The following is a 12609-nucleotide window of genomic DNA, read 5'->3' as shown; positions in this document are numbered from 1 at the left end:
GGCCCCAAAAAGAGCCACCTGCTCCCACCAGCATCACCTGTGCATTTCTTTCTCTCCGGATGACCCGGTGTCATAGGTTAGCATTTTATCTATATTAAGAAATAAATATTCGCATGCTCACATGTACATGGGCACAACAGTCTTGGAATCTAGAAGGTGCTTTATTCTTTTAACTTCTTTCAAGTAATTTCGTAGCATGGATTTTGACAGCCAGTGCTCATGGTTCTGTGAAGGACGGGATCTTGCTTTGTCAGAAACCATTTCAAGGTCCTTACGGAACCTTAAATACAATTTTAGCAAATATGCATATGGATGTTGACGTCTTTGTGAGAGAATTAATGTCCAACATGTATTAAATACTAAAACATACCGATTAGTTGATCTCCCAAAAACACGAGGAAAGGATTTAGGATTGCTTCCATTATTTGCAATGATGCAGTGAAGTGATAAAGGGATCAAAGCCTGTATTCTGTTGGTTCCCACAGCGAATTTGTTTCTTACTCAATTTATACTTGTCCATAAATAAGTAGATTATTTAATAACCTTGTTGAGGTTCCAGCAAAATCATCCATTTTTCTGAAAGGGTAATTTATTCGCTACCTCTATCCCCTCCATTTCACAAATTATTTTCTTAAAATAGACTGAGCTTTCATTACCATCATCATTCCATCCTGAGCAGTAATAATTAGCTCAGAGCCCATTATTTCATACATGATCTTAGGATTGTTTTAATGAAAACAGAGGCAAATTATATAGAGGTTCTCTTCAAGGTGGGCTTGGAAAGCAATGCTCTGTGATGGTCAAGTCTTAATTTTGAGATTTTTTTGAGATGATTTAACAGATTTTAGGAACAGTTCATTGCTCTTCGAGGACATCAGATGGCACTGTGTGGTTGCAAGTGAAGCCCGAAAGAAACTACAATCAGTAACTAGCTACGTGAAATTCATACACAGGAGATGCTAGTAAAAGACTTGACCATATTTGTGACCTCTGTAGGGGATATGGGTCAACAATAAAAGCTGTCACAACTCACTCACATGATAGGAACCCATTGCATAATGTAAGTTATGAATAAGCCAGAAATCCTCTCATAATTTATGAGAAGAAAGTGGGGGAAAGAAAAGTCTTCTGGCTTTAATTTTTGTGCCAGAGAAAGAAAAAGACTACCGATTGAAAAAAAAAAAAAAAAAAATATATATATATATATATATGGAAGACTCTTTTTTTTTTTGCTTATGGTTTACATGTGGATAAATCTGAGCTTCACTTTCCTTCAGTGACCCTAAATACTTACATTTACATTTAATAGGCTAGTGCTATTAATATTTCAAACTTAAGCCTGTGCTTCTCTCCCTGTAAACACATTTGTGCACCAGCACAGAGCACAGATAATGTGTAAAAGAACTGTGGAATTCATTCTTCTACTTCCACCATTGTGAATTAATGGCATTCAAGCCTAATCCTGGAAGTCGGGGAGGACAACACAGAATGTATTTTTCCAAAACAAATACACTTTCCACTATATTTCTAGGATTTTTCTGACAGTCAGGCTTCCTCTGATTGCTTTAAAAAGTACAAGCAAATTATTTCACAGGCCAGGGGTTTATTGAGAAATACATTACATTTTTGCTGTATTTCCTTTAATGTTATTGTCAATAAGTTCCTGTCCAAACTAATAATATCAGCCTATACGTTTGATTATTGAAGTAGGCTCTGTTTAGTTTATTGAGGCTCTGTCCTCTCAACTAATTACAAAATACTCAGCAAATATTTGAATTTATTACTTATCTCATTCCCACAAATTAGTGGATCTCTTTGTTTAACAAATAGAGTTCACTGTTCTTGCCCTCAAGGTAAAGTATACACTGCAATCTCTCTTCTGCAGACAGCCTGAATACCAACCTTTTCTAAGTGAATCAACAGTAGAAAATGGTCTCTGTAAATCAGTAAAGGCAGAGAATTTGCTATGTTGCATCAAGTACCCAAATGTAAGGCACAAACAACTCAAAGCTCAATAATTATGTTTCACTGAACATGGTTTGGGGTTTTGTAGTATTTTAGTAGATTTTTAGAATTTTGAGGTGTAACATCCTATGTTCTAGGATTCAGAAAAACCTCACCCATGACAAAACAAATGGGTTATCTTCTGAATTATATTTTCATTCCTTTATATCACATTCCCTTTTTTAGATATAAGTTCACTCTTAATACCTTAAGATTTGAAACAAGCTTAAAATATTTAATGTATGAAATTAAATAAGCAGAACTAACTAAACTGAAACACTATAGGATTTTTCAAAAGTAAGATAATAGCTCATTCAAACCATCAAATATCTGACTTATGGATATGAGGTGCCTTCAGAAGTACTATGATGATGAAGTGCCTTGATTTTTGGCCCTTTAATTGTTAACTATTTTTTTTAAATTTGTTTGTAATAATAGTTTAAGTCAAATTAAGAACTATATATTAAAGCAATAACCCTTGCTTGTTCTTTGCAGAAATCAAAGGGTCTTTTAAGTTATTAAAAGTGCTGACATGAACAGTCATGAATCAATGTAACTTCCATATTTTGATTTAAGAAAATACATTATCCTATAACTATTAAAGAATACACTCTAAAGTGTGTATTCACAGTGTGGAGGCAAAATATCCCATAATTTCTTTCCAAAAATGAAAGGTTCTGGCTGACATGAAGTACACATATTTCTTACTGATCTTCACTCAGTTTTCAAAGAAACAACTATTTCCAGCCAGTATTTGAGCTGAAGCATAGCAAGTACCTGTACTGGTGTCACAACTGTGAAGAAATTAAAGGCTCTCCCTTGCAGAGCCACTGATTTTTGTTGACTCATTTCACTTCAGGAAGGATGAGGAAGAAGTGTGCTGCACAGAGTGGACTATCCAACTGGAAAAAAAAGTTGTGATTTACCTTTTGCCCACATTTTGAAAATTGAAAGAGAAGGATAAGTTACAAAACTTTTTTTTTCATTTTCACTTTGGTGCACACCATTGGCATAACTTCACTACTAGACAGCTTTTTAATTGTCTCTATCTCTCATCCTAATTATCACTCACTCATTGATCGACCTAGCAAAGGGGGTTTTGCCCACTAATCTGTTTAGTAATACAAGCAGGGTGATACATATTGGTGATGGATAGCAAAGCACAGTAGGTATTTTTTTCAGCATTGTCCATTTTGTATTTTTCAATATTTATTCTTAAATAGGAAAATTATCTTCCAGAGCATCTAAAAAAATGCAATTTCAAGTCAAGTCTACTGAACACTTTCAGTTAAACCATAATAAGAGCCCACTGGAAATCTTAAAATGTGTCACTAAAGCATTTCTAAAATGTAGACTGATTTTTCAGGTTAGATTCTTAAGGCAAGTAAGTATGAGCTTAAAACCAGATGTTTTTCCAAGACAGCCATAAGGATATTCTGATATTCAGGAACTAATTTACAGACACAAACATGTTTCTTCCAGTTTGGTTTTCTAAGAAAATGTTTTCTATGAATAATGGGAAAGTGTTGGATAGTGTCCCAGTGGCTGACATAAAATACTAATCAATATTGAGTTGAAGAAAGCTCTTTTAAACAAATAATGAATCACCTTTACTCTCTCCTCAAAAATAAATTGCAGAAAAAGAGTACACTGAGTTTGAGAACTCTTCCTTCCACCTGTGCTACACGAATTGTTCCTCGTCTGTTAACAAACCAGCAAACAGACTTACCGGAAAGAAAACACTGGCCAGAAAATCAACATGGCTAAATCAGGCTGGACACGTCTCAGGGTACAATCAGGTCTCTAGCACACTTGTTTGGTAAGTGGGTCAGCTGTTTTGCAACCAGGACCCACCAAGACAAAATGGTATGCAAGGGAGGAAAAATACCACGTAGTCATTCCACTACGAATACGTGTTGCTTTCAACTTAAAAGTAGGAATCAGATATTTCTGAGTAAGGAAATGTGAAATCAGAGACAAAAAGAAAAAAGAAGCAAATATATGAAATGATTAATTATTCAAGGCTAAATCATGACCATGTAATCAGTAAAGCAAACAAAAATTTCCCGAGGTTTAAATATTTACATCTTCTGCTAAGAAGTACCACAGTTGTGACCACAAATACAGCTAAGTAACACTTATAATTGCAGTGTGCAAATATTTGGTAATCATTAAGGCAATGTTGAAAATTGACTCCTTCATGAATGTAAATCTATAAAGTGATAATTTTGTGTAACTTAAGCACCTGACTGAAAATTCAGGTTTCCTATTCCTAATCCTTTTGTAGGGATAATGATCCTTTTGTTTTGCCGACCAATTATCCATTTATCTTGAACATTGAAACTCTATTTATACACTGTTATTATGTCATTACAGACGTTCTCATTGTTTAATTATAAAATCTTGGGGTTTTTAACTCAAGATTAACTAGGCTTTTACTGTAGTCATCCTCTCTGATTCCTGAAATTCTTGCCTAGGAGCACAGGACAAATTTTTTCATTTTCTGCTACCACATAGTCTTCTGACAGAGTTTCAAGCCAAGTGACAAAAGGGAAAGATGTGTTCTTTATTCTGTTGGAGGACAAGGGAGACCTGAATTGTGCTCCGTGGCTCACCTATTGCATCATGAACAGTACGTGCCCATCTGTACTCTGCAGTGTACATCTGCATTGAAGCTGGGCCAGTTACTTTACAAAGTTCCTACCAGGAACCTACTTGTGCTACCTTGTCATATCCAAGGGAATCTTGCTGGTGCACAGCCTCTGGGACACTGTGGACCCTTGTGTCAGGAACGGCAAAGAAGCAGCAAAGCAAGCTCAGTGTATGAGCAGCAGTGACAAGGAGGTTCAGCAGTAGTTTCCTCAGTCCATCTTAACAGCACCAGTGAAGCAACAATAAAAAACACAACAACAGACAGACTTCTACCCAGTTCTATTTACTTTATTTTCACTCTTTAGGAAACAGAAGTAACCCTGTAAAAGGTGGAGCCATGTCCTATTTCTATCAGTAAGGTCAACAAGAGCACATTCTGCCCATGGCTCTCGAAGTTAATTGATACCAGATTTGAAAAGACAAACCTTTAGCATCGGTCATCCTTTGGAAAAGACTTCTGGCAGCCTGGCAGCTAACTCACGGTCATCGGCAGAGTTACTGGAAAGCTGACTCTCGGAGGAACAATGCTTCAACCTCACATAAGTGTCCTATCAGTTTGATTTCTAGCATCTTAAATGCTCACATTTCCTTCTGGCAATATGTGGGTGGATCTCTGAACATGATGGGAACCTACTATTTGACCCAATTTGACCAGATGAAAAGAGGATATACAGGTCAGGAACTCTCCATGTTTCAGGCCGTAATTATATCTAATTTTCTAATAACCTGGGTCCTATAGAATGCTTTTATTTCCATGTTTTAAGTACCTATTAAGCCAAGTTGAAACATTGATCCTGCTGTACAGAGATGAAGTAATTTGCCTGAAATCACAAAGCTGACCCCAGTAACAACAGATCTATCAATGAGCCCCAGTCTCACCATTCTTCTCATCATGTGGTCAAACATGTAAGTGAGTCAAAAGCCTCATTCAACATTGTCTTATCACACATTGTGCTGTACAGGCACAAAATCAGGCTTTCTCTGCAGAAGCCATAGTTTAGAGACCAGGTCTAGGTCATGAGTGGAAAGGTGTTAATGCTCCCAGTGCAGATAGCATGCAAAAGGACATACTAAAACAATTTGCCTGGAACAAAGCCCATAGCAGAAGACAGGGCTTGTCAGCACTCTTGTATCTGTATTGAATAAGGCAGATACCAACAACTTTAGTTCCCCAGCAAGGAAGCATTGACCAAAGTCCCTGGAATGAACTCACTGTGTTGAAGGACAGGGAACATTCACACTTCCATTGCCCATGAGAAATACCACAGACTTATTTTCCAGATATGCCACTTCATACCTTTCTCTGCCTCAGTTTTGTTAACCATAGAATAGGGAAAATGATGTTGAGTCTCTTTGCAAAACACATAGAGATCTGCATGAGGAAAGGCCTATGTAATTGCAAAATACAATTTATTGTTAGGTTATTGATAGTTGTAACGCATAATTCAGATACTACTGTGGGTTTTCCCTGTGCTATTAAAGTGAAACTTCTGCCAGGCCCCATCACAAAGCGATGTGTGAGTTTCATTACACTTGTGACTAGGTTTAGCATCCCCATGCCTTGTCTCACCTTCCTGCCTCCCCCGAGACCTGGTTGGAGCAGAGAGAGGTGACTATAGTGGGAACCAGCTTCTGAAAATGGGAGGAGTGTATGTGCAAATTCCGGGAATGCACCTCAAATCCCTACCCCACCTCTTCCCACCACCTCCCAGTGCCCGCCCCCAGCTTCAGCCTGCTGCCTTAAACTGCTGCCTCCCTGTGCTAGGTTGAACATTCTCGGCTGCTGACTGCACAACCCAGTGGGACAGTCATGATGGGGCTGAGGTTGTGCAGCTGGGCTTCCCTGGGGTCTCTCCTCTCCCTGCTCTTTTCTACCAGTGTGGCGGTAAGTGAAGGATGTTTAGGAAATGTGTTAGCACAGAAAGTGGTGTTGGAGAAAAATCCACTAAAAATGGCCCTCTTTCTTCTCTTCAGTATATTGCTACCAGAGAAAACTGCTGCATATTGGATGACAGATTTGTAAGTACCTGAGCAATTTCCTTTTATCTTAAGAATGTAACTAAAGCTTTCCTATGCTGATTATTAACTACCATTATCACTTGAACTTCATCATTGGTTTCAGTACCTATTAGGTGTGCTTTGTTTAAACCTGTTATTTATTGATAGCGGTATATGCTTGATGAAGGTGTACGGGAGGCTGTGCTGTGGATGAAAGCACATATCCAGCAGATGCTACAATAGTAGCGTGCACTGTTTTCTTGCTATGTGTGCACTTACTGTGAAAGTAAACTGTCTCTAAAAAAGTCTGCTGCAAATGCCTGCCCTTTTTTATCCCTTATCGTTTGTGTCAGCAGTGTCTGAAAGTTCCTCTGCCCAAATATTCCGCTCTGCTTTCTTTTCCCCTGAAACATTGCCAACTATTTCTCTTTACTCCTTAGGGTAGCTTCTGCCCAACAACTTGTGGCATTGCAGATTTCCTTAATAAATACCATCCTGCTGTGGATAATGACCTGCAGGAAATGGAGAGAACTTTGCAGCGAATTTCTAACTCCTCAGTAACAACAGAACATCTGATTCAACACATCCAAGGCCTCTATCCTTCAGAAAAGCAGACTTTACCAAGTGAGCATATAAAAAATAAGTACACAACTGAAAAATATTATTTATGTAGTTTTCTTTTTAAAATTTGCCTAACTGCAATTATTTTGTACTTTTGTCTGTTTTACAGATTCAATTGATGATTTTACTCAAAAGTCCAGGAAAATAATTGAAGAAATTATGAGATATGAAAACACTATACTGTCTCATGAAACTACTATCCAGTAGGTATCTTCCACTTCTTTTATTAGTGACAATACAAATTGTTTTCTTTCTGTTCTTTTATCAAGTGCCAAAAAGGCTCTCTCAGAAAGGTTTTTTGTGCTCATGTGGACAGTTCTGCCCACACTGCGATTAGTAGCTGCCTAGCAAGACACAAAAGGATCATGAGGATCTGATACTGAATTCTCTGCTCACCTGGATAAACCATTAATTGTGCAAGAAGTGCAAGATAAGAATGTCATGAAGCCTGGCAATATTTTTATTTATGTTTCTCCTGCTATGCCAGCTATCCCTAAAATCTTTTTCATGACCTTTGGAGGTCATGTGTTTTTGCTATCAAGCAGAGTATGTGGAATGTTTGTGCAATCATTCACTCTGGCCAATTTTGCTGCATATATCCATGAAAATTAGCTCAGTTACATAGTTATAAATCATAAGTAACTATAAACTCAGTGGTAGTCTTTTATAAGATGACATTGAAAATAAAATTGAAAAACATCATTAATGTCTCTAAATCTTAAGGATATGTTTTTTGACCCGAGTGTAGAAAGATCTGCACTTCAGTGACGTTTGCCAAAGATTATTTAGGCACTCTGACACTTACAGCAGTTTATTTGCAGCAGTTATGTTTTACAAATACATCCATAACTGAAGAGGAACAGTTTATCATTTACTTCAGGAGAGCAAAGTAAAATTTTCCATAGAGTTATACTCGTACAGTAATTACTGGTTAGAGTTTTGCTGATTAGAGTTGAGTTTTGCTGATTAGAGTCAAGTTTTGCATGTGGCTAAGTTTTGCATGAGCTTAAGCATGTGCTTTCCTATTTTGCCTGTCCTTAACTTTAAATATCAGTGCTAATAAAGGCACCCCATTTTACAGGGGTGCATGTAGCAGCACGTTAGATACATGAGCCGTGTGTCCAGGGAAATAAATGTGTATTACACACTCACAAACGGCAGATACAACAACCCATTTTTATGTGTCTCTGTCCAGACAGTTGACAGATACACATATAATGAACAGCAACAGGATCACAGAGCTGAAAGAGAAGATTGCCCAGCTGGAATTACTCTGTCAGGAGCCGTGCAAAGACAGGGCTGAAATTCAGGAGACAACTGGAAGAGGTGTGCAAAATGATTCTTGTGTGGTGGAGGGTTAATTCAGCTACAAGTGCTGCTGCTTGGCATCACAGCAATGATTTATTGTAATCTTATGGGTCATAGACTTCTGTAAAGAGATATAAAATTGCAAATTATAAATACTGTCAGTAAAAGTTAGATGTTCTGCAGACAAGGTGTTCAAGTGGAACACAGTTCTTGCTTGGCCTTTTTGGCCAAAATACATTATCCCAAAATGTATGCTAAACATGAGGGACATGAGTAGAGTTTCCACAGACCTGGGACAAACAGAAGATAACTCACTATCACATTTCTACTAAGCCATGTGGGAAAAAAAAAAAATTATTCCATTAGGTCTGAAAGTGTCTTTGTTGCTGTAGAAATCAATGCAATGACTGTGTTTTACACTGCTTAAACTCTACATGAAACTAAATTCATCTTCATCTTACACAAGTCCTGTGACCCTCGGTAGGACTTTTTATGGCAATGACATTGAAGTATGTGGACTAAGCAGCTAACTTTGCAAGAACGGTATTTAGATTCATTTCATTTCTTGCACTAAGAAAGTTACAATATAAATAAATGTGAGGATAGAATTGTAGCTAGATTGAAAATGATCTTTTGAATATCTTTACTTCAGATTGTCAAGACATTGCAAATAAAGGTGCAAGGAAAAGTGGTCTATACTTTATCAAGCCTCAAAGAGCCAAGCAGTCATTCCTGGTCTACTGTGAGATTGACTCCTATGGCAACGGCTGGACAGTACTACAGAGGGTATGCCACTTATGTATTAATTCTATAAACCAACTTACTGCATGGGCACTGTTTTTATTTACCTACATCCTATACATATCCTTTTGACTGAGATTTTTATTTTTGCTTCTGGTGTTCTTGGTTTTTTTCCCCAGAGACTGGATGGGAGCGAAGACTTCAGTAAAAATTGGGTTCAGTACAAGGAAGGATTTGGACATCTGTCTCCAGATGACACCACTGAGTTCTGGCTGGGCAATGAAAAGATGCATTTAATAACTACACAGTCCACTCTGCCATACACCTTACGAATAGAGCTGGAGGACTGGAGTGGCAAAAAAAGGTATTTGTTCATGATGCTTCTGAAAATGACAGCTTAAAACCTACTGCTCCCACTGCTGCATCAGTTTGTACTGATAAAAGTTTGCTCCTAAAAAATTATGAACTCTCAGACCAACTAATGTGTGCATGGAACTGCTTTGTCTCCTGAGCTTGTATCTGTGACAGCAGTCACTGGGTGTGACTTGTTGCCAGGTACACGTGCCTGTCAGAAGGCCACATGCTGTCAGCACTCATTTATTAGGCTGAAAGAATTTGTTTCTTCTCTTCAATTTTCTTTGTCTTACATATCTTATGGACCACATGATCATTTTAAGTCCCTTCCAACTGAACTATTCTGTTCTATTCTTTTTTTTAATTTCTATTGTGAACCTGGGAGATTATATATATGTATAAATATATATATGTGTGTGTGTGTGTGTGTACTGGTAATGTAGATATTTCATACATCACTGAAGGCTAGTAGTCAGAAAACATGTCTGATACTGGAGCACAAAAGTTGATTGGATGTGTGTCACTGAACTGAGCCCCACAGTCACATGAAAACAATTCCTTTTAAAATGCTAGGATGCAATAAATGCCTTTTCTGCAGTTTTAACACTGATGTATTTTTCATTTGTGCATGTGCTCGGAATGCAGCATGCTCACACTCAGCATTTTTGCCCTTTGTTCACAGCACTGCTGACTACGCTGTATTCAGAGTGGGAAGTGAAGAAGACAAGTATCGACTGACTTACGCCTACTTCATCGGTGGTGAAGCCGGGGATGCCTTGGATGGATATGATTTTGGAGATGACAAAAGTGATAAATCCTACACCTACCACAATGGCATGCGGTTCAGTACCCATGATAATGACAATGATAACTATGAAGGCAACTGTGCTGAGCAAGATGGGTCTGGATGGTGGATGAATAGATGTCATGCTGGCCACCTCAATGGCAAATATTATATAGGTAAAGTGTCTTCTAAGTGCTTATAATCCAGGACACCACATTTCAGTGACAAAGGAAAACGAGTCACGTTTGTAGAGTACACTTTGCCTTCTGGATTTTCCAAAGCTGGCATAGCCCATTCTTTGCAATAATTGTTAACACCAGTAGTAGGAATTTATGACTGCTCTCCATTCCAAAGTGGGAGAATCAATCCTGAGAGAAGCAAAATGGGGAGAAAGGCATTGAACAGGGTCTGTTAGCACACCCAGGGATGCCATGGAGGTGTCAGGACCAGAAAAATGTATGGGCACAGTAACTATTTTAGAAAGCAACCAACTGTTTTGCTCCAACTGATGTTTTTTAGGTGGTGTGTACACATCAGAAGATGCTGGTCCATCGGGATTTGACAATGGCATTATCTGGGCAACCTGGCGTGACCGGTGGTACTCCATGAAGAAAACTGCAATGAAAATCATCCCATTCAACAGACTGTCAGTAGATGGACAGCAGCACAACTTAGGCAATGTCAAACAGGTTCGACCACAGGGCCGAGGAGATATTTAAAATGAACACAGAATATTGTAATCATTTCAAACACTGAGCATGGACAGCTGAAGTTAAGCCCATTGCATCTTAGAGAAGTTGGCTTTGTTTACCATTTTGACACAGAAGTATTTCTACTTTGATTTTAGTATACCTTCTGCTTTACTGTTTCTTTTAATGGATGTATAAATGGATAGTGTCATGATCCGAAATAATCCCTTGCCTTTGTGTATTTTAAATGCTACATTTTTAATTCCCAACTAATATAACTATGTATGAATACCACTATCAACATGTCATCATAGGCTTCTTCCATTAGAAGAACATTAAAATACTCATTTCTTTCTGTTTTAGGTTGGAGACGCGTAAAGGACGATTTGACAAAGACCAGCCTGAACAGGAAAAGCAAATCTTTTCTGTCTTAGACACTGAACTTACCAAACATTACACAGTGCAGTTTTGACTGTAAAACAACATTGTGAGATGCCCAAACGTCTTCCCTAAGCAGTGCTTACCTCTGTGGATGGTTATTTTTTCTGTACCTGTTCTCAATAAATTTTTGATTATTACAAAAAAAGTCTGAGCTTATTACCTGTGCTCTACAGATGGCCAAACAAGACAAAGAAAACTTTTGATGGTTGGATCAAACATACTTGATTCAGTCATTCCTGAATTTCACACCAGTAGTTTCTGCTCTTTGTTTAAAGGCATGTGTTGGACCTATTTCCCCATAAATGTGACTTGTTTCCATAGGTTTTCAAGTTTTCTAATAAAGTTGTTTGGTGACATAGATCAAAGTACATGGCAACTTGAAAGTGGCCTATTTTACTGCTGAAGACTATTTAACTTAGCTTACCATAAAGTAATGAATATATTTTCTATTGGGATGTGCTAGGTAGTGTCAATGACCAAGAACAGGTATTTTACTCCAGATCATGCATATTAACTAGTTTCTCAAATTTTACTCAGAATAAGTTTCATTTGCTATATGACACATAGCAGTACACTGTACAGCCATTATTCCCACATACCCCTCTTTTTTTTCATAAATATTTAAAAATTACTCTAATATATTCAGTGCCATGCAACCAAAAAATGTTAATATTTGCAGCAGAAATTGATTGCATTTTACTTGCTTTTTCTTTCTCTGGATCTGGTAATAATTTGCCATGTGATCCACATAAGCAAATTCACAGCACAGATCATGACCAGCAAAGAGTTTGTGATGCCGTCTGAAAGTACCTGCTCAAAATCTGATTAGTGCATTTGAGGGGTGTATCAGCAAACCAAATTAGGTTTGTGGATAAATCATTCAACAAAAGAAATACACTCAGAGCTAGAAACTATCACTATTTCAAGTTGATGCATTAAGAAGTGAAATAGGAAGTGTATCCTGGTCTTTATTTTTAGCTACTTATGGAAGAACAGAAGTTTGCCTGGTATTTTCTA

The 12609-nt window shown here is 37.7% G+C and overlaps 1 protein-coding gene across 1 annotated transcript; it reads left to right on the top strand.

Annotated features, from left to right (window-relative positions):
- The first annotated feature begins 6420 nt into the window (after positions 1–6420).
- On the top strand, positions 6421–11737 carry FGG (fibrinogen gamma chain). Its single transcript, XM_048305256.1, has 10 exons — positions 6421–6541; positions 6631–6675; positions 7095–7278; positions 7385–7478; positions 8471–8601; positions 9236–9369; positions 9504–9688; positions 10361–10638; positions 10982–11151; positions 11515–11737. Exons 1-10 carry the CDS (start codon positions 6467–6469, stop codon positions 11527–11529), a joined length of 1311 nt encoding a protein of 436 aa, XP_048161213.1. The 5' UTR covers positions 6421–6466; the 3' UTR covers positions 11530–11737.
- The last annotated feature ends 872 nt before the right edge of the window (positions 11738–12609 follow it).

The sequence above is a fragment of the Corvus hawaiiensis genome, chromosome 5 (assembly GCF_020740725.1).
Source record: "Corvus hawaiiensis isolate bCorHaw1 chromosome 5, bCorHaw1.pri.cur, whole genome shotgun sequence".
In the NCBI taxonomy this organism is placed as follows: Eukaryota; Metazoa; Chordata; class Aves; order Passeriformes; family Corvidae; genus Corvus; species Corvus hawaiiensis.
Note: the sequence above shows the minus strand (reverse complement) of the source record. Positions and strands in the feature narration are given on the sequence as shown.